This window comes from Sipha flava, unplaced genomic scaffold, assembly GCF_003268045.1.
Source record: "Sipha flava isolate LNK unplaced genomic scaffold, YSA_version1 273_pilon_pilon, whole genome shotgun sequence".
NCBI lineage: Eukaryota > Metazoa > Arthropoda > Insecta > Hemiptera > Aphididae > Sipha > Sipha flava.
In genome coordinates, this window is record NW_020272938.1 from 375,066 (window position 1) to 399,342 (window position 24,277).

Below are 24,277 nucleotides of genomic sequence, written 5' to 3' on the forward strand. Positions count from 1 at the left end.
ATTAAAAAAGCGGTGGTGTCGGGATCGTAGGTTAATAAAAAGAAACACTAAATTGTAAATACCACAATTGTAATAATTATTCTTACCACTTGTTTTTTATTTCTATTATTATTATTTTTATTTAAATAGTTAACCTAAACGAATGTTAAAAAAAACCTAAGTGCTTTCACCTTTAAAGAGGCTTCTTTAATTTGTTACTCATGACAAAAAATATGTACCTTAATTGCCCTTATTGTTCCATTTGCAACAGATTGTATTAAAAAAGATTAAAAGTTTAATAAAAAAAAAAGGATTTATAAGACTTTTTGATAAAACAAAACATCCAAAGAAAAAATAAACTAAAACAACAATGATTACTACTTTTACTGCAGATGTCACAATTTTAGGATAGATAAACGTTAAGAGTAAAGCAAAGAAAAGAAAAAATACAATAAATAAATAACATAGACAAATAGACCAGATAAATATGCAATTGCCTAGTTAAAAACTAATTCAAGAATCGGATAGTTAATTTAAATTTAATAAACAAGCTAAAAATGGTAAAAATTTATGATGGTAACAAGTTCATAATCACAATTTTAAATTTGCACAAGATTACTCAGTTCTGTTTTATAAAATTTTTCGATGGCTTCATCGAAATCCTTTTTAGGGCAAATGTTTCCAAACTCAGTCATAACTCATTTAAGGTTTGTCATCAGTCTTCTTGAAAGCTCAAAGCCAAATTTTTACTTGAGAAAACCATTCCATATCCCTGATGATTCCCAATGCTTTTTCTAAATATTGCTATGCGAATTCAATACCTGAAAATAATACAAATAATACGAATAATATATTAGTAAAAATTTAATTTTTCCATTTTATAGGAAATTAGCATTCTCTGTCGACATAGAATTTAATAGGATTAGGTACAATTTTATATTAGCTGAATAAGTATTTTTAAATAGCCTATGAGCCGGTACATCGCTCCAATTTAAATTTGCTCAACCAAATACTTAAGGTATAACTAGTATTTGATTAACTGTAAATAATTTATAAAAGGAGCATATATACCAGGTTAGGCGGTTATACCAGGGATGGCAAAACTTTGTGCACTGCGTGCTCAAAATTAGTTTTTTTTTTTATAAAGCGTGCCATGAAAAAAATATTAAAAATATTATGTTTTGTTATATTATAATTTGATTGTATAATTAATGCATTAGTATAAAAAGGTTAGTTTAGGTATATAATAATAATAATAATTATAATAATATTGCTTTGTTAATTATTTATATTATATTATATTATAGGTCCCACAATATTATATAATATGTAATATATAATAGTAAAATCTTTTTGCGTACCATGGATTTGCCATCCCTGATACATACATACGGCAACGATTTTTCAACTTACTAAAATTATTCTGACAATTCTTTTTGACTATAATAAGTATATTTACATCGAAATAAAACATATATGCTGTACTATCATATATTTTTTATGTGCCCATAAATTATTATAAAGATTAAATTAACGAGTTTACTTAAAAAATAAAAACCATTATCTGTTATAGTACTTGCTTTTCGTAAACGTATTTAATTATTTTCCTATTTTCAATACTTTTTTAAAATGTTCTTTTTAAAATACACAAAAATCTTTTTACTACAACTAAAATAAACTTAATATCGTACTTATGTTTCACACGTGAATAACTATGCGTGTTTAATTATATCTTATCTCTAAGTACATTACTCAAAGTAGTCTTGTTCAGATAATAACATGTTTTAACTTCCCACATAAATATTAATTTAAGTAGGAACTAATTCTTACAGTTTAGACAAAATACATGATTAAAAACAATAAACTGTTAATATAAAAATATAATACTTTATAATCTATAAAATAAAACATGTTTGTCTTCTTATAAGTGTATTTCATACTCATAGTTTGTACGTTATTTTTTTCTGTCCTAGCCATTTATATGTATTCATAGATTTTAAGATTTTTTAGATTTTTAGATAGTTAAATAGTTTTTTTTTTTTTGGTAATATATAAGTACTATTATATATAGTACTATATATTACAATATACCTAATAACATATAGGAACATTAAGAACTATAAAGCTATACTTAACTGCAGTAGATAAAAGTTGTTTGTTTTAATAAAAAAAAAAAAAAAAAATAGGAAAGAAATCCATGGATATTTTAATTGCTTTAGACAGTGATAAATAAAAACCGAAGAAGAATCTTTCAATGAAACCCAACTTCTTAATTCTACTGTTCGGTGATGTGGCATTATAAATATTTATAAATAATTACAAAAAATTAAACTAATTTAATTATATGTAAAAATGTTATGGAATATAATATTTACTATTCGAACAATAATCGGGAAATTTTGGATATTGGAGTGGAAATAAGTACATCACTAATTAAATTTAGAAGCACTAGTATAAATATAAATTTTAATTGATTTTCAATTTAAATTTTAAAATTAAACAAATTAAATTATTTTAATTATTGCGTATCCTATATCCACTCATCGAAAAATCAATAAAAACAATTTAAAAACCAAACCACTTTTCCAAATAAACTGATTTTAACTGTTTCTCATTAGCTTAATCATTTAGAATTATTAAAAAGATCGGAACCATAAGTAAGTGTTTTTGTTTAAACTATCGCAATTACTTTAATATTTATTGTACATATTGTAATCCTTTAGATACTAAAATTATATCTGATGATTATATAACACTATGTATATTTACAATAATCATAAATATTAATATATTATTATATTTTTAAAATCATGCTATTTGATATTTATAAATGTTTGATATTAAATATAGAAAAGCAATCCTAAATTAAAACAATTAATACATTTTCATTATATTATTTTTTGGAAGTTAAATTAGTGATATTTTTTTTAATACAATGAAATATTCACTATTAATAAATAATAATATAAAAAGGATATATGTATATCTTTGTAATATGTATTATTTTATAAAATTACAATTTTTGAAAGTTTTTCGAATAATAAATAATGTAATGTACTTATTATAATATGTGCAAATGATATAAGTATACTTAAAACGAATCCAACAAAGATATATCTTATACATACATATATTTGTAGGTAAGTTCATATTTTATATCCAATAGGGAAGCAAGTTGTAGGTAAATTATAGGTTTCAGTCTAAAATATAACGAAAGAGAAAAATTATCAATATCCCTATGTTAAGTTTATTAGATATTCATTACTTAGTAGAACCTTGAAGGCTTTTATTATAAAATCAATATAATTTTTGTTAAAATATTTATATTTATACTTTGAGCTGACTTTAGTTGTCCATGTCATTTTAACAGTGTTATTAAAATGAAGTTCGCGGTTTATTTAGAATTTTGGCACCAAATAAAAGCATTAACCATTAGAAATGTGCTCATTAAAAGAAGAGAAATTAAAAAAACTTTATCCGTGAGTATTCTTTAGTTAAAGAATGCAATTAGATCTTTGAAATTCATAAATTTTTCAGGAAATCGCTATACCAGTGTACACATTAGGGCTTTTAGTTGCAATCAAATTGTTGATTCCCAATCCTAATTTTCCATCGGTAACAGTTCCCCAAGAATCTCCTGATATGTACAATTATTTATACGGAAATATAACTGTCGCACCATCATCAAAACACGTTCAGGTAAATTATTTAACAGAAATTATAATTAATTTACAATAATTGGAAATGTATTGAATCATATCTGTGTTATAATACATGAAATCACCATAGATTTTTTTAGAAAAAATGAATGAAATTTGGATGAAACGAAGTGGGGAGAAAATTAACTTTGATGTTTATCAAAACAAAGAAGATATTTTTGAAATACAAAGAAATGATCCAGCAATGGTTTACGTAGCCTTATTATTTGAAGATGATCCAATTCAAAATCATTCTTTAAGGTTCTATATAGTTTTTTATAATAAACCATGATTCATGCGCATGATTCGATTTATGTTTAAAACTCATATTGTTGAACTTAATTTACTTACATTTAATATAAATCATTGTTTTACATTCTTAATATTATAATATTAAGATAAAACTTGATTTATTTTTTGCAAAGTATAATTTTTTGTTGTTTAAAATAATAGATTAATATATATTTCTAGACAATACATTTTTTTAGTACCAAATTTGCCTTTTAAAATTTAATAATATATTTAAGTGGTATGCTATAGATTATTTAAAATTTAATACTTCTATATTTTGCTTTAGTTATAAAATTCGAACAAATCCATTTTATGATTCTTCGCCATCACCATCTAAACTTTATGGGTCCAATCATCAATGTCGAAAAATATTTGCAAATAAATTAACAAAAAAATTTCTTCATCGTCATCACCATAATAACGACCAACACAAAGAAGAAATATCATGTCCAGCAATTCATTATATATACTCAGGGTTTATGGCTCTGCAGACTCTAGTAGATATTACAAAGATTTCTTTGACCTCACATTCATCTATGATATTACCAAATTACCGTTTCGTACTTTTTCCAAAACCAGCTTACACAGCAAGTAAATTTGACGTTTTCAAATGTTACTTATGTAATTTTAAAGTATAAATGACAATATCATTAAAAATATTATTTGCAGATTGGTTAATGGTATTTCATATGGTTATACCACTTTATGTAGTAATCGCATTATCACAGTTTATTACATACCTTTTAGTACAGTTAGTTGGTGAAAAAGAACAAAAAATAAAAGAAGTTATGAAAATAATGGGTCTTAAAGAATTGGTATTTTGGTGTTCATGGTTTAACATCTACGCAGTTTATGTGACATTGCTATCAATTGCTAGTACCGCAATACTATATTTATTGGGAATTTTCAACAACACTAACTGGATACTAATATTTTTATTAGTGTATTTTTACTCAATAACAGTTATTTTCTTCAGCTTTATGATTTCTCCATTTTTTGACAAATCTAGAGTAAGTGTATTATTTTTATTTTGTTTATGATCAGAGGTGTAGTTACGGTGATCGACAAATTTGAGTATAATACACATAAAAAATATATTATAAAAATAAGAGGATGTAATCACTAACGTGTAGCTTATTTGAGTTAAAATTTAGTATCAAAATGTTTAGTACCTACTCATTAAAATATAAAACAAATTAAATACCTATATTTTATGTTTACTCAAATTATATGAGATAATATTAATTTATAATATATTATTTAAGTAGACGTATTATGTTTAAAAATATCATCAAAATCAAAATATTATTTTATAAAAAATACTGGAAAACTTTTTGAAATTAAACATCTTACCTATGCCACTGCTTCTGATAATGTTTATTCTTAAGTATGTTTAAAACATAATATAATATATATTTTAGACAGCAGGAATACTTGGAAATTTTGTGCTTAATTTAATAAGCCTTATGTATTTTCTACATACTTTGATTGACCCTTCAAGCAAACGACTATTTTGGCTGATATCATTGATCAGTCCATCCGGTTTTGCATTGGCTATTGACAAAGCTATGACAATGGACTTATCAGGCGAAGGCCTTCACTTTGGTAATATTTGGAATGGCCCAGGAATTTCATTTGGAGAAAGTTTATTGTTTATGGTATTTGATGCATTCATCTACGCAATTCTTGCTTATTATTTCGACATGGTCTTGCCTAGTGAATATGAACGCAAACAATCACCTTGGTTTTTTTTGAAATCATCGTTTTGGCATTCTAAAGTACCAGAAGTAATAGAATTCGATGATTTAAATCGATATTCAATCTCAAACCCAGACTTAGAACCTGTAGCGGATTCTATGAAAGAGTTTCAAGCGATTAAAGTGACAAATCTTTGCAAATCTTTCAAAGGATCTACAAAAAATGTTATAAATGGTGAATTAAATTATCTATCTAAATATTAAATTAACTACTATGAATAACTACTAAAGTGATTTTCAGGAATAAATATGATAATATACCAAGGGGAAATAACTGCTATATTAGGACATAATGGCGCTGGGAAAACAACATTGTTTAATATATTGACTGGACTTACTGAACCAACATCAGGGACAATAAAAGTATTTGGATATGATGTTAGAAACCCATCTGATGTGACTAAAATTAGAAGAATGATTGGAGTTTGTCCACAATATGATATATTATTTGAACGACTTACTCCCAAGGAACATTTAAAATTCTTTGCTACCCTCAGAGTAAGTAAACGATATTTAAATTTATTGACATTTTTTGTTCTATATTTAAAATCAGTGTTTGAAAATTTCATGAAATTTAAAATTGTGAAATATTTTAGTATTATAATACATTTTTATTTTTTTTAAATAAGTTTTAATTTATGTATAATTGTCATAACATACTCTTTACATTGTATAATATTAGGAAATTAATGATTATACCTAGAACTAGAAATTTTATATTATATAATTTATAATTGATAAATAATCATCATTAATATTTGTATTAGAAAAAATTCAATGTTTCACGTTTTTACGAAATATTTCATACTAAAAACATTATTTAAAAGTATTGAGCCATTTCATCTGTCTTGAAAAATCACACTTCTTATTTGACATTTCACCAAAATTTATTTGGAAAATGATCAATCATGTTTGCAACTTGTATAAGTGTTCATGGTTTTATTTTTAAACATTTAGAATAAATTAATTTGTTAAATAAATTACTAAGAAAAAAAATTACAATCACTTATTAACTCTGAATATAATACAATAAAAACAATTATAGTGTAATATACAAATTTAATTCAGTATTATAATTATAAAACAGTTTGAATATCTATCAGTTGTATTAATATGATAATATTATTTTTTTATCTTTGGTATTTATCTGATACTTTGCATACCCCTTGCACAAGCCTATGAATAAAATTATTATAAAATAATATACATATTGTTTTCCATTCTCTGTGATGCGAAAGCCACTAGAGAACAATGTTAAATCTATTTTATTATTAAAAATCGCCCTCACATTTTAATGAACTTCTGATTCGATAATGATACGGGATCCATTTTATGTAACATATTACTATAATATTTTTCAAGGGACTTACTTCTGAAAAAATTGATGATGAAGTACAAAAAATGCTTGTAGAACTTTACCTAGTTGATAAAGCAGATGATATAGTAAAAACATTAAGCGGAGGACAGAAACGGAAGTTATCAGTTGGTATCGCAGTTATTGGAAATCCAAAAATTATAATATTGGATGAACCTACTGCAGGTGTTGACCCACCAGCAAGAAGACATTTGTGGTCACTTCTTCAAAAGAGAAAAAAAGGAAAGGTGTGTTTTGTATATAAAAAATGTAAATATTTTATTATATATTCTTTTAACATATTTATGTAGGTGATATTATTAACAACACATTTTATGGATGAAGCTGACATCTTAGCGGATCGTATAGCAGTAATATCAAAAGGCTGTGTAAAATGTTGTGGTTCTTCTATATTCCTTAAAAATAAATTTGGTATTGGATACCATTTAACGTAAGTCGAATTAAAATAATGATAATAATTTAGGATAGCTAATGTTTTTTAAATATATCTTAAAAATATATAATTTACATTTCTAAAAAAAAAAATCAAAACTAGTAAAATAAAATACTTTCATATGACGTAGTAGAGTAAAAGTAATAGGAAGGTATTCACTGATGTCACTTTCATTTTAATATAGGGTAAATATTTGAGATATTCCAATACCTCGGACATAATATAAAATATTAAGATAACATTAAGAGTAAATAATTATATTTTTTTCTTATATTTTTTCACAAGATGTATATAATTCTACGATAAATAAATTAGTATATATTTTATATCCAATGTTAACAAAAATATCCAAATTATAAATATATTTTCAATTGTAAATAAATATTTTATTATATAAAAAAAAAATAATAATAAGAAATAAAAAATAAAAATAAAATAATGTGGATATTATGTAAGCTAGAAAAAAAATTAAATTTTAAAAATGATTAAATTGTATAAATATTTGAAATTTGTATTTTTGTAGATTCTCATAATAATATTAAAATTATTATGCATTTCAATGTAATTATAGATTAATTCTCAATAATCAAGCAAATGAAAATTCAATAGTAAAAATGATTAAAGAACACGTGCCAAACGCAGAACGTGCTAGACGCCATGGTTATGAATTATCTTTTGTGTTACCACATGATAGTGTGAGTAAATTTCCACCGCTATTTGGACAGATTGAAACAGAAATTAAATCTAAAACTAGTTCCATGGGCATTGAAAACTATGGTGTATCAATGACCACACTGGAAGAAGTATTTTTATATCTTGAACAAGGTCAACATGAAAACGCCGGGAAATTGGCAATCGAACTGTTAAAAGGGCCACCGACTACAGACTTGAATAGGTGATTGGGCCTAAAATATTAAAATATTATACTTTTTATATCTATATTATACAGAAGTAAAATAAAATAAAATTTCTTTCAATAGCCGTGGATCGATTAATTCAATACATAATGTTACCGTGAGATCGAGTATAGTATACGATCCAACTAACTGGAGTACAATAGTGGCACTTTTGAAAATGCGAACAAAACGAGTATTAAGAGATATACATAAATTATATGTTATGATATTGTTACCCATTGTATTCTTGGCAACTGGAATAATCTTGAACAAATTAAGTCACGAAATCCAACCAATACGAAGCTTGGTTTTAAATTATAGTACGTTCCTTTAACATTTCTTAGGTTAATACAAATAAAAATATGATGTCGATAATGTGAAGAACAAATTTTTAAGATATTTTTCAGGTTAGGTAATTCATAGGTTATTTAGTAAATAAAAATTTATTCTTAGGTTGTTTATATTATGATAATTTTTTTTTTATTAAACAATCATAATTTAATTTAATATATTTATTTATTTTTATTATCTAACAATTCATGAATTCTATTACCATTGGAAGTTATAGCGCAAAACTTATGTACAAATAGAATAAATTCAATATATAAATAAAAAACATTAGCATATAAATACATATGAATACATAAATAAATATAACTTTTGTATAAATACTTTGAGGCTTATAATGGTAGACGAATAGTGTTTTAGTTAGAAGATTAATGGGTGCTTAAAGTTGAAGATGTATGTTATCAATAAAAATAAGTAGAGCATGCAGATATTGGTTGATTCAGAAATGAATGCTTCAGTTGGGTGATCAGATATTTGTAGTTTTATTATTTCCATGTTGTATATGTTACGGCTAGTGTTAGGAGTATGGCTAAACTCAAGTTTAGCCAGCTAGTCACAAGTTTAGCCATTGCGTTTGGCTAATATCTAAATTTCGGACATTATCCCCCAATATTTAACATTATCCAGGTGTATACGGCTAATGTCTAAATAGTATTATCCTTACAAACAGTCAAACGGTTTTAGTGATACAAAAATTCTTTAATTTCTTCTCTTATTCAATAATATTTAATAATACCAATCTTATTTAATAATATTATAGATTATGAAATAATTTTAATAATAATAGAGTAGAATTATTATTTAGAATTATTTATTCAATGATAATATGTACCTATTTTTATCATATAGATTTACGGCCACTTTTCATGACAATGGTAATGCAATTCATAGATGGCATGACTATTTTTATTCAATAGTTTGTAGATGTTTGAATACTTTTCCCGAGAACGGTGGGACCCCTATCAATAGTTATTATCGATATATATATTATGGTCTCATCTAAAAATTCTTCGACATTTTTATTTTCATATTTTTTTAAATTCCATGAACTTATTGCCGAATGCGATATTTTACAAAAATATTTTTCTTTTCTTGAAAATCAAAATTAACTTAATTGGGATAAACGAAAAAATATTACGTTAATTTCTAGTTAATTTGTAAGGAAATAAGTTAAGTTAATTTATTAGTAATGAAATAATTTAAATTAATAAGTTAATTTAACTTAACTTTTAACTTATTAACTCCCAGGCTTGAAAACAAGATTTACAAGATTATTGGTATCTTAACTACTTACAAACTTAAGTCGGTAATTACGGTAGATTATTACGAACTATCTCTATCGAGAGCACAATATTGTATGCGGTTACACGCACATCAATTTTGCAATCAATATCAATTTTAAAATATTATAAAAATGCACACAACTGTGTACAATATTTGTATTATTGAAAATACTTTACTTAATTACAATTTCAAAATATTGTATTATTATTGTAAATAGTTTTAAATTTTTTATTAACCTATGGCTAATGTTATTTAGTCATTAGCCGATAACGGTTGGATAATGTTGGTTTTATTGACTAGTGTTAAGATTATCCATTTGTTTTTGTTGGCTGATGTTCAACATTTTTACATTAGCCAAAAGCATTGTCCAAACTTAAGATTAGCCGGCTAATCTTAATATTCGCCAATCTTCGGACACTAGCCGTGACATATACACTATATTCAATGAGAATATGTTTATCAATTCTGAGACTGATTATAGCTAACTCATTTTTTTTTTTTAGTGATAACGGGGAAGGACCGGGGTAATTTTGATCTTATAATTTTGTTGAGCTTGATAGTCATTTTATTCCATTTTTTTTCACCATTGGTTTAGTTTATCCATTTTCATGAAATTTTTTATGTCACTGTAGGAGAAGGAATGGGAGATACGAGTATCGTGAGATTTATTATATTTAATAATGCTATATTAACAAATTTACAAAACTCTAACGAAGGATTTATTTATTTAAAATACGAAAAAATTATATAATCCTTTTTCTTTTATCATTACCATTTTTTGAGTACATAATTTTTCCTTACATGGATAATTTAATTTTAACTTTTACAAAAATAAAACTATAATAGTTTTTATCATAATTTAAATCAAGATAAAATTTAAGCTAATTGGAATAAAGTTTTTTTTTAAATTTTTTTAGATGTTTATAAAGAAAACAGTCGATTAATCATACCATCCGAAGAATTGTCAAATTATTCAACATTGGATTCAGATTTATATACTGGCTCATTTCCTGGATTGTTAGATTTGCCTTCTCATCTAGGAGCACTACAACAATTTAACGAGTGTTGCTCACCATTATCACTAACAATATATTACAATGATTCTTTCATACATTCATTGCCGATAATATTGAACTCAATCACCAGCAATTTATTCGGGTAAACTTTTTGAATTACAACATATACCAACATTTAAAACCACATTTTCTATATGTTTATTATTTACTATATACCTATATATATATAATCACCATATTTTAACATTCATAAAAAATGTTCAATTGTATTTTGAATTCCGAATGTTTAATTATAAGTTATTGACGGTTAGAAAAAATAGAACTTCGGCAGTGTTAAAAACATAGTACAATGAAGAATACATTTTTAAGAACTAAAATTAATATAATATAATTCATTATTTAGATCTAATATACATGAACCAATACAAATAACATATATTATTTAACAAAAATAGAATATAGATTTTCAAATTTAGTTTATATTATTATTGCTTTTTTTTAATTTTAGATTACAAGCACCATCAATTAAATAAATTATATTACTAATATATAATTTAAAGAAATTATATATTAAATATATTTAGTAAAATATATAAAATAAAAGTTCTTCAAAACAAATAATTACTTATTATGTTCTTTGTGGTTTAAACTATTTTAAATATATAATTTAATCAAATTTATTTATATTAGATATGACTTTTACAATGTAGTTTTTTACTAATTAGGAACAATATATCAAGGTTTTTTTTAATATTAATTTTTTTTTTTTATAGAAGTCAAATCGATATAAAAACAGAACCATTTAAGATGGAGTACAAACAAAACGAATACAGCTTTAGTAGATGTTCATCGGCATTCTTTTTAGGAATAGTTTTCGTTTTAGTTCCAGTTAGCTTATCTGCTGATCTAGTCTATGATAGAGAGGTAATATAATTACAACTTCGATAGTAATCTTGTGTTTTGATTTAAATTAAAGTTAGTGATTAATGTCTAATGAATATTTGGAAAAAATACAACTATTTTTTCTAAAATTAATTAAATACTTTCAAACTTAAACACTTGAATATGTTATAATAACTTCTCTTTCATTTTTTTTTTTAAATATTGCTTTTAAGTGATAAAATTCCTTTTAAAATATATATTTATTTCCAATATTTTATTACTTATAATTAATTTGACAGTAATTAATATCCATAAACGTCCAAATATATTATACTTACACTGCAAATATATATCTACAATTTAAATATGCATATATATAATACATATTTAACATAATTAATAATAATAAAATCTATGATTCCGTACAGTACTGATAATTAAATTACTGTATATTTATTCGTCACGAGATGTTTTAAAATTGTATTTTATTATTTTTTTATAGATTAAAGCCAAAAATCAGCTTCGTATCAATGGTGTAACTTTTATGCAATATTTTTGCTCTTATTTTATTATTTTAATTTCTATGTTACTTCTCATATTCTTTTTACTCATATTTCTTATCGCTTCATTCCACGTTGAAGGTTTAGACACTCCTTATGCAATATCAACCATGATAATATTACTCGTAGCGTATTGCCCTGCTGCGATTTTAGCTACCGCCTGTATATCATATTTGTTCGAAAGATCTGATTCAGTACAATCGATTCTACCGAATGTAACGTCACTCATTGGTGGTGTACCATTTATAATCGTAGCTTCGTTAGATATGCTAGGTATTGCTAATGACTTAGGATTTGCTTTACACGTACTGTTTTCTTCTACTAATTTCGTCTATATACCATTTGCCATTATTTACTTCATTAATACTGTGTATCGTGAAAACGACGAACATGCGCCTTTCATTAAATATGTTAATAAAGAAACAGTTGCACTATTAATGGGCTGCTTGGGCCAGATTCCTGTACTATGGGTTATTCTAAAAATATTAGATTCTGAAACGAAAAATAAAAGAACTTCAATAGTTACTGTCGACACTCAAGATGAAGGCGATGATGATGTAAAATCTGAACGGGCAAAAGTAAATAGCATTATCAACGACCAGGTAGACTGGCCAGTAGTAGTTATTCAGGTTTGGTCCACGAGAGAAAATTTTCATTTAAATTATCTTTAGAATTTGGTTATTTTTAAAGTTATATACTTACAGAATTTAAAAAAAGAGTTCACAAACCTAAACGTAAACTCCAGTATAAGTTGTCTTATGAAAAAAAAATACACTAATAAAAATAACGAGAGAAAACTTGCAATCCGAAATCTATCATTAGCTGTGAATTCTGGCGAAGTCCTAGGATTGCTTGGACATAATGGTGCTGGAAAAACTACAACTATGCGTATTATCACTATGGAAGAAAAAGAAACTATTGGCAAAGTTAGAAAAGTATTTGTACAAGATAATTTATTGCTATTTATAAATATGTTTATTTTTAAGATATTTATCAAAGGTCATAATATACGAGAGTCACAAGATATTGCATATAAAATGATTGGATACTGTCCTCAACATGATGCCTTATGGAGTTCATTGACCATTAGAGAACATTTAAATATTTATGCTACTATTCGAGGAATTACTAAAAATCAAATTCAAAAGTAAATAAAAATAAAAATATTTATAAACGTTTTAAAATATAACCATAAGCAATTATCAAAATTGTTGAACTATAAATTTGCAATAATTATTGAGTAAAATATTTGTTTAAGCTTAACTATTTTAAAATATGTTTAGCATAAACATCATATTGTACGTCTTTATTAATTCTTTCAAATTACACAGTAATTTATTTTATTTTATATTTTTAAGTATCATTGATAAATACATCGAAGGTCTTCAAATAACTGAACACGCAGATAAACAAGTTAGTTGTTGTTCAGGAGGAACAAGACGCAAATTAAGTTTTGCTTTAGCAATGATTGGAAACCCTAAGCTAGTACTACTCGACGAACCTAGTACTGGTATGGATCCTAGGTCCAAGAGATATCTGTGGGATGCTATAATAAGCAGTTTTCAAGGAACTAAAGGAGCAATATTAACTACTCATTCGATGGAAGAAGCAGATGCGTTGTGTTCTAGAGTAGGAATAATGGTTAAGGGCCAACTCAGGTGAAATATTTATTTTGGTATTTTATAACTTTAAACGATTAGCAAATATCTGATCAGTAAATTTGGGTTCAAAATTGTAAAAATATTCTAAGTCTTAATATGACACCGTAATAAATGATTATTGATAAATAATGACATTATTTTCCTTTTGAAACTTTCATTTAAAATGTTTATAAAACTTCTTAGGGATTGTTTTTTTTATGCAAGATGTACTATCTTTTGAATGTGTATAAATAATGTAGCTAACCTAACGAAGGATAAATACGCATGTTCCCAGTGTTTTACTATATTTTTACATTTATAAATATTAAATAAAAAATAAAAAAAGTGTATAATATATTTTTTTTTTTTAGATGTTTGGGTTCTACCCAATACTTAAAAAATCTTTATGGTGCTGGTTACACACTGGAAATAAAATTAAAGCCTCACGGAGATATGGATGATGTTAAAAATTTTGTCATAACATCATTTCCAAATGCAATTCAAGAAGAAGAGTTTGCTGATCGATTGGTTTTTGGAGTACCTCAATCAACAGTTATATCATTAGCACAATGTTTTTTGAATCTTGAAAACGGTACTTAATTTTAAAATTGTTAATCATTATTTTCCACGATCTTGCCACATAAATGATATTTAAATACAGTGCTCAACTTGGAAAAATTAAAAAGAGGGACTCTATTTACTTTTAAAAAAAAGAGCGTCCCCAAAACTTGTTAACCGTTATAATTAATAATAGTAGGGGGACGCTAAAATTTCTGAAAATTAGTTGCGGTACTCCGTCCCTTTGCGTTCCCCCTCAAGTCAAGTTCTGTTTAAATATATCCATACAATAATTATCAAGACCCACATGGAATTAATATTTTCCAAGTGTCACATACAAATTATTACTATTTATTGTTTCAATTGATTATTCTCCTATTAATGAAAATCTGAAAAATATATAGTCTTTTTAATTAAAAATGTTACTAATCCCTAAGATTTAAAATCTCTTGCCAGCTCTAATATTATTGTTTTCAAACAAATATTCCTTGCAGCACACTATATTATATATATATGGCTATATATGATAGATCGTAAGTTGTTACATTTGCTTACTATTATCTCACGTATCATACTACTCAATGAACAAGTACTTAGTACTTGAGACATGAAAAAAATTATCATCCACCCTGTTGATACCAACAATTGTTTTTGGAAATTACCGATCCGATATAATCACAAAGTCGAATCTCAAAAAATTACGTTCATTTTGCTTTATTAGTTTTAAAAATATTGATTATTATTTAATTATTGTTAATATTGTTTTAGATAGTTAATTTTTCCATGTATATGGCTACTGTCTATTATTTAGAATAAATGTGTGTATATATAGTATTATGCCTATATGTACGACGTATTAATATGATGTGTGCCACTGAAACTAATAAGATTAAGTTGTTACATATTAAGCATTTATTTTCAGCAACAAGTAATAAAATATTTACCTTTTAGCAAAAAATATGTATGATATTCAAGAATATAGTTTTGGTCAAACAACATTGGAACAAGTATACTTAAAATTCGCACACTATGAAGATACAGATGTATTTGAAAACAAAGCAGTGTGAATTCATACTAAATTTTATTAAAACTTAAATATTTATTTAATACTTAAATTCAATTTATTTTAGGGTGATATTAATTGTTATATATGAAAAATACTACTAATAATTTATAAATTAATATTATAATATCTACAGCTATAATGACTGATTATTATTTATAGAAAACTGATTTAAGTTGCATGATAAAAAAAATACAAAATTATTAATAGTACACATTTATAAATAATTGCCGTAGTTATTCATTGAATTGTTATATAATGCATCAATAAATATTTTATTATAATCACTATTATTTTAATTTTGTAGTTAATATAATTGTTATTATAATATATTTATAATATTCTGTAAACTAATCGATTACAATAAAACGTGTTATTGTGTTTATATAAAAAGTATTAAATTAAATTTGTGTTAAACATTAAAACAACTAGGTATTTGTTAAATTTCCAATGACACAATTTTTTTAATTTTTATTTATTAAGAATTGGCTCGATAGAAATTTTTGATTATGGTATTTTTATTTCTCTATATTTCTCTATTCATTCCCTTCATATTTCGATATTAAAAAATAGACTAAATTTTAAAATTCATTTTTACGGTATTTTTAATAATTATACTTTTCAAAAATGAAAAATGTTATAATTATTCATTGTAATTACAATTACGATATTTGGATAGTTATAAAGATAATTAAAATAACCGGTGAATGAGCGTGAGAATCATTAAAGAACAAAAATCTGCAAAAATTGTATCAATGAGTATAATATTGAATGATATTTAATTAAATTGAGAGCCAATAATAATTTTAGCTCAATAAGCTTATAAAATGAATAATTATAAATAAATAATAAAACTAAAAATTATTATTGAAATTAATAACTATCTAAACGATGTTCTAAGTATTAGTTTAACTAAAACAAAAAATAAAATAAAAATTTAAATTCGGAAAATATTCTTAAATATATATATATATCAAAATACTTTTTGAAAATGTACTAAAATTTTTAATCTTCTATCATAAGTTTAATTTGAATATATAATAAAAATAATAGAATTCACCCCAGATATATAGCAGATTTTTTGCATTAAAAATGTTACTTTTGGTAAATATTAAGTAATACTTATAATTTTTATATAATATACAATTTTAAATTTACTGGATAAATATTTTAAAAACATTCTTCAATAGTATACAACATAACCATATGTTAAATTTCTAGGCAACAAAACTTAAGTTTTTCCAAACAAGAAATTTGATTTTGATTTAAAATATTCACTGCTATAAATCAGTTTATTAAAAAAAGTTTTGATAAAATTTCAAAATTAACGTTTTCAAAATTATTAAAAAAGATGAGCATCTTTCACTTTTTAACCAGCGTCATCAAAATGGTAATATTTTTATATTATTTTGATAAATACTTAAATATATGTGTGTGTATGTCATATTAAAAATCTTAAATATTTAAATCATAGTAAATAATCGTTATACCTAATAATTCAAAAACATATAGTTATGTAAACTATAATGATGTGATACAATTTGTAAATATTCTTCATTATAGTTTTACTCCAATAGTATACCTATTTATAGCATCCTGAAATACTGTAATTTTTTTCCGAATTTTATAGCTTACTTACTTGAGATATGCCATTTAATTTTACATAACTGTGGGTTTCAAATTCGATAAGAACTTTACAAAAAATATGAACATTCGGTTGACTTTTATAAAATAAATTTCTTAGATGTCTATGAAAGGATTCATAGGTGTAACTCAAAAAAAAAAAAGTCGGAGTATGCATTAGATCTTTTATTACCTTTTTATCTTAACCGATATTCTGGCGGAGTTTTTTTCAAGCGCCAAGACATGCCTAGTAACTCCCGTATGGATAAATATCCGAGTTATTGACAACGAAGCCATGCCCTAAAATCCCTCATTTTAAAATGTTAACCTACTACAAAAATCAATCGTCACCTTTGTTTAATCAATAGCCATAAGTTCCTTAAGCTTGGATCAATATTAAAAATACTAATATACATATTTTAATCATATAAATGTAATATTTATATATATATATTGTATGTATAAACTATATGTGTGTGTTTATAATATAAACTCAAAATCTATGTATTTGTAATAAGTTAATTAGTAAATGTAACTTTTAAACTATCTTTTATGCCCTTGAAACATAATATGTACATTTCTTATGAGTTTATACACAGAGTAATTCATTAATTATGCTCACCCATTTCATTTTCTTAAATTCTGATACCTAGAAAATTTATTACACAAAAGTATTTTATTATGTACATTTATTTTCCTAACATAAAAATGTTAACATAGAAAAGGGTAAATATACATACTTAATATTGTAAATATTACGGGCAATATAAAATAATTATAGCTCGAGCAATTTGGTCCTGCCCAAACAATTTGAACCTCAAATAGAAATAAATAATTGTTATAAATTTATAACTTACAATAATATACTGTAAAATATTTTATCAATAATTTCTTATAATTTTATTATAATACAGAACAAAGTAAAAAGTATCAGTATTATATTTCCTAATTACTATTTATATTATTCTATGTTATACCTATTGTTTTCCTATATCACATTAATAAAAGTAATAACTGTACCAATACAATCAGACAACAATACGTAAACAATAATTACTATTTACGATCAAGCAATCGAGTTTTAGTGTTTTTCAAGACAATTTATACTTTATAATTATTTATATTCAAGGTTAAAATTACACGAGCAATGTGTACATTACCCAATTATCCCTATTGCCCGTAACATATATATATATATATACAGTGCTCGAAGTGGGGGGGATACGGAGGGATGGTATCCCTGTACTTGTTTTGTCTAGAATAACGCATTCCTCCAAAGACCAGGGCCGTATTAGCGCATAGACACTAAAGGCACTGTGTCTAGGGCCTACGAACTTTTTTGGGCATACGATAATGTGTGGCAACAATTTTTTTGTAGTATGCAAATTGGTACAAAAAAAAATTTTCTTATAGTTTTTGACAATTTATATAATATATGTTTTGGATTAAAATTAATTTTTTTTAACATTTGTTAGAACTTTTATCGTATAAAAATTTATAATAGATATCATGTAAAAATTTAGATTTGATTTTAATTTTGTATATATTATTGTTTTTAAAAGCTTAACATTGCATGAGATTCAACACTTCCTTTTCCAAAGAGAAGGTCTCTTAACCATTTGATTATTAGACAATGGCCCTGCAAGGACTAGGGGCCTAGGGCCTACGATAGTGTTAATCCGTGCCTACTCAAGACTTGTATTTTTAAATGATATACTTATCATTTTTATATTTATATATAAGGCATTTTTTTTTTTCAGTGAAAATAATTGTTTTTAAAATTCAGGCCCAGGCGCCCGGCTTATCGTGGTGTTTAGTATAAGCCGTTTTGCAACTCGTTTATACCCATATTTAGAGCCACGGACTAAGATAATATACTTTATGTGAACTATAAAAAAAAAAAATATTATAGATACACAAGGTGTGAAGAATGTTATGATTATATCAGGAAATCTGAATTATAAGACATCCCTCCACTTATCTTGAGCCATTTCGACCACTGTTTATATATGTATATGTAACTGTTTTTATATTATGTAAATACTTTTATAATATTTCTGAATCAAATTTTAAATTCTATGTAAATAATAATTAATACCTATGGTATTAAATTCTTGTATTAAAAAATATTATCTTTGCATATTTGAATTAGTTAATCATCATACCATTCAGACTATGGACAAAATTTAAAAATAGCTCTCGGGTGAAGGGCATTATTAAGTTGTTAGTGGAAGTATGTTCAGATATAGTTATTTACGTCGTCATTGCTGGAATAATTCTAGTACTTGAGATTATAAACTTAATCGAAGAAAAACGCTCAATAAATTCTGTGGTCAAGCAACCACCTCAAATTAATATGGTTAGTTATATTACTTAAATATATGTACCCACTTTTTATAATAATTATAAATTATTTTTTCATATAAAATAACGTTTGTCAATAAGGAAAGAGTTATAGATCCAAAAAAGCAGCCAAATACTCCCAAGTCCAATAAAAAAAAGCATTAAACTTTATCATTTATAAGCCTGTTAAGATTAGCGAAATCAATATTTCCATGAAGTGAATATTCGCTTATACAAATATGATTATTGATCCAACAAAACACAAATTGGAACACGTTTGGCGACCGATTGATTTTATAACCTAATGAAAACAACGTCAGGTGATGTAATTACTGTTATTATCTTCAAAACGTTAATGAAAATTGTTCGAAAATTCAACAATAAAATATGAAGTATAACCGAGAACCAAAAACGATAAAATATATTGGCCCATAGGTACTAAAACCTATGATGACTATGGTTATTTATTTATTATACAATTTACTGATTTAACATATTTAAGCATATGTATGAAAAATGTTAATATTAATATCAATAGTAGGGTTTACATTGTATGTGGTTAAATTACATAGGAAAAAAATATATCTATTAACTCAGTATTCGAATAGAATTATTATTATATTAAATAATAATTTAGTTAAAGAATTTGCGTTTACATTATAGTGTTCGTCATTATTCGTCTTAATGGCTCATTTGCTAAATAATTAGTGATGGCATATAGGTAAGACGTAAAAAAGTGCAGTGAATCAAGTTAGACGCTGAGGTTCTTTAAAAAAAATTCAAAAGATTAAATTTTACCATTTAAAAACACTTCAATGAATTGAATAGCTGCGATAAGTACATCCACGTTTGAATAAGAAACTAAGAAAGCAATTGGTCTTTGTAGAAATGTGAAGGTACATCAATTTCATTCGATAATATACAAGAGGCTAAATTTTTTTATTTTATAAACACCAAGTAAACGTCCATATACTACGGAGCAATTAAATAATTAGTTAATTATAGAAAAAATTTAAATATTAAAAGATCATCGAGGATATTTATATAAAAATTGCACTAAAAACCATTTAATCACTATTTTAAATTCCCTATTTTAATAACGACCAATCGATAAATAGTAAACTTACACGCAAAACCATTAAAATCAAACTTAAAATCTTCTGGAGTAGCGATGCCCAACCTGTGGGTAATTAAAATCCAAGGGGTAAACAGGATTTTTAAGGAGCAAAGACTGGACTAATTTTTATTTTATTTTATTTTATGCACTTTATACTTACTATTATAATTATTGTTGTTATTTTAGCGCCTTCAAATAATATTTTTACAGTATACTTTCGATTATCCGCAGTCTCTCCTATAGAACTAACGACGTACAGATACAACCAAAAAATACAAAAATATGTTTCTATATATAATACTTATATCATCATTACAGTTCCACGAATTTATCTAACTGGGTTGCAATAACCAATAATCCGGCTTGGCACACAGTGCTTTTTTTTGTGGGGAGGGCTGTTTTATAATATCTAACCTAATTTATGGGTAATAGTCTGAAAAAGTTTGGGAACCGCTGCACTTGAGTAAGAACAATTAATTATTAATTATTATTCAGATACACGAATGGATCTTCGCAGGAAAAATTCTAAATTATTCCAATATAGTGTAAAATCCCAAATATTACTAAATTAATAAGCTTAAACATAAAAACAATCTTATAAGACGCTATTTTCTATATTTAAGTAACCGAGAAAATCATGATTATACTCTTTTAATTAATCAAAATCATTTACCAAGAAAACCCATATTGTACACGTGCGAACGTAAGCTAATAAAACATGTATATTGGAAACCTAAGATAATTAATATACTTGTAGCGCATGTCAATCAATGTAAATTATAACAATTATAAAAAATCGTAATCAATTGAAGACGCGTAATTGAAATAGAGAGCACACGAAAATGAAGCTATCTATCAACATATAAAAGGGCTCCGTATCGATATTGAATTCAGACGTATCCAGTCATCAGTGTTTGGATTAAATGAGTAATTTTTTTATTTAGATAAAGATAAAGATGATGTAAATCAAATGTATTAAGAGATAAAAGATAGCAAAATACAAATTGTAATCAAACACAAATTAAATATTTCATATATATTTTTAATATATATACTAAAAATGTAATATTTATTATGTTATAAAAATTTTAATCATGATCATAAATAGTTAAAAATATAAATTAAATATTTACTGTGTGACATTCAGTTTAACCATGAACTCTATAACTCGTAAAGGTACGGTTTCCAAGCTGTGGCTGGCCGCAGCGGCTAGCCGCAACGGCACACGTAGTCTGACTGTGCTATTTAAAATTGCGGAGCGTGGTTTTCAACGTGCGATCGACGATTGCGTGATTTAAATATTCGTTGCGGCTCGCGGCTATAGTGGTCTGGTAGCAGTACATTGCGTGAGTCGTGGTGCGTGTCATATAGTGTTTTATTGTATTTTTTGTATTTTAATTAAAAACTATGTCAAAATCTACATTTTCGTCGAACAATGATGAAGTTTTGGTGGAAGAAGTTGAGAAGCAATCTGTATTGTATGATAGCTCCCACGAATACATAAAGATATTATATTATATTATCAATAACTTCTTCCATCACTATACTTTGTTAACAAACTAACAATTAACAACAAAACTAGTATAATAAATAAATTATTTACCAAAAAAACACGTCTGTACTCTACACAATATTAGGGTAAAATTAACTCCGGCCGTAACGTCTAGTCGTATTTAGGAAACCAGTCGGCACGCAACGTTTAATCGTTACGGCTGATCGTTGCGGCTAGCCGCTGCGGCCAGCCGCAGCTTGGAAACCGTACCTTAAGACAAATGTTATAAATCAATATTGATGATAATTTATAATATTAAAATTGGAAAACTATTTGCAGAATAATAAACATGCACCTTAAAATTATAAAATGTTATCTGATTGTCATTGCATTATCATCACATTTTTAAATAAAAGTACTTTTTAGTTAGGTACTGAGTACATAACAATTAAGAACATAGCTACTGTTTGGACCGAAATGATTATGAAAGGACCAGTCACAATGACATAAATAAAAAAAAAAGTACAATGGTAATAATAGTTTTGCGCCCAACTTTGTATGAGTTAGGCTATTTCTCTGAGTGTCGGTTTAAATGCTTATAGGCAACTTAATCATCAATCTCACTGGGCAGAGGATATGATATCACTGACGGAGGAACGGAAACAAGTAATTTGCACAATAGGCATGGGCGTAGCTAAAATTTAAATCAGGGAGAGGCAAAAACATAAAATGATTAGTGTTAAATTCGTAATTCAAATAATCTACAGATAGACCATTGGATAACACATTAAACGTCAAAACGATTACATGTGTAGATATCACTCGGTCCCACTAAACTACTTTTAGAATTATATCTTATTTAATTTTTGATTTTAATGTAAAACTTACACGTTTGGTATAAACAAATATAATTCAGTTTCAGGCGCAGGTGTGGGCAAGTGCCCCCCTGCCCCACCCTCGCTACATCCATGACAATAAGAAATAGAGTTTAATTATTGGGGGGGGGGGTCTCTGTGTTCGAAACGGTCTGGTGCAGTGACCACAGAACTAAACGTTCAAATCATTATTTAAATTACTTGATGACACGGTGAATATGGACAAAAATGGTAACTGATAGTAACTACGATGATGGTACTCGAAGTCCTGGACGGCCTCTCACACGCCACACCGGATGCTGGCGGACTTACGTATAACGGTGGACAATATGACGACCTGAACGTGATAATTAGGTAGACGGTGGACACGCAGACAATAATAAATCATAACAAAGAAAATGAGATCTTTTGATTTTTTTTATTGGTAATACGTTGCTGTAGTGAAAATAATATATTATTATAATTCACAATTTAACATTACTTTAAGCCACATAGGCGAGAATAATAATAATAAAACAACGTTGCCCCAATGGCAGAAGAGTAACAACGTATGCCGCAATGGCGAACAAAAAATGAAAAAACAAAACGATAAGTGTTGCTGTGTGAACGAATGACGAACAGAGAAAAAAAAAGGGGACGACCCGGTATCGCGACCGGCAAGACAAAAATAATTACTATTACATAATGTATAATAATGATAATAATTTCACGAAATCATAATAAATAATTGAATCACCATTTACATTTAGATGGTATAATTCCCATGCGAGTAAAGGACGAGGACGGGTGGAAAGATGGAAAAAGACGTAATCGCCGCCGTGAGAGCGAAACGCACAGATCACACTTTCCAAAGTCCGATAGCACGGATGACATATATTAATTTGATAAGCGCACGAACAGGTATAAATCCATAGACCTTAAGGTAGCCACACACGGTCCGGTCGGCCTGTCAGTTATGCCTGCACAGGCCGCCGGAGACCGGTCGGCCGTTGTGTTTGTGGGTTCCGGTCGCCTGAACAGTTATATCTGTACAGGCCGCCGGAGAAA

The 24,277-nt window shown here is 26.1% G+C and overlaps 1 protein-coding gene across 5 annotated transcripts; it reads left to right on the forward strand.

The window, feature by feature from the left end:
• The first annotated feature begins 1,909 nt into the window (after positions 1-1,909).
• Positions 1,910-15,846, forward strand: LOC112685343 (ABC transporter A family member 1-like). Of its 5 annotated transcripts, none has more exons than XM_025557195.1 (20): positions 1,910-1,928; positions 3,350-3,458; positions 3,517-3,678; positions 3,769-3,938; positions 4,255-4,559; positions 4,638-4,978; positions 5,390-5,900; positions 5,967-6,223; positions 7,088-7,327; positions 7,391-7,530; positions 8,105-8,428; positions 8,514-8,749; positions 10,979-11,219; positions 11,851-12,001; positions 12,462-13,148; positions 13,224-13,445; positions 13,506-13,666; positions 13,878-14,177; positions 14,531-14,751; positions 15,669-15,784. In XM_025557195.1, the coding sequence occupies exons 2-20, from the start codon at positions 3,360-3,362 to the stop codon at positions 15,782-15,784; spliced, it is 4,884 nt and encodes a 1,627-aa protein (XP_025412980.1). In that variant the 5' UTR covers positions 1,910-1,928; positions 3,350-3,359. The 5 variants fall into 5 exon arrangements, with proteins under 5 accessions (XP_025412980.1, XP_025412977.1, XP_025412979.1 ...); XM_025557192.1 differs by lacking the exon at positions 1,910-1,928 and adding an exon at positions 2,171-2,400 and having other exon boundaries at positions 3,382-3,458; positions 15,669-15,846; XM_025557194.1 differs by lacking the exon at positions 1,910-1,928 and adding an exon at positions 2,382-2,400.
• The last annotated feature ends 8,431 nt before the right edge of the window (positions 15,847-24,277 follow it).

What these genes read in the sequence shown, in the direction of transcription:
- LOC112685343 (XM_025557192.1), top strand. Translation starts at nt 2,337, where the DNA reads ATGGAATATAATATTTACTATTCGAACAATAATCGGGAAATTTTGGAT. An exon ending in ATCTAGTCTATGATAGAGAG is followed by an intron (nt 12,002 to 12,461) that starts GTAATATAATTA and finishes ATTTTTTTATAG; the next exon opens with ATTAAAGCCAAAAATCAGCT. An exon ending in TTTTTTGAATCTTGAAAACG is followed by an intron (nt 14,752 to 15,668) that starts GTACTTAATTTT and finishes TTTACCTTTTAG; the next exon opens with CAAAAAATATGTATGATATT.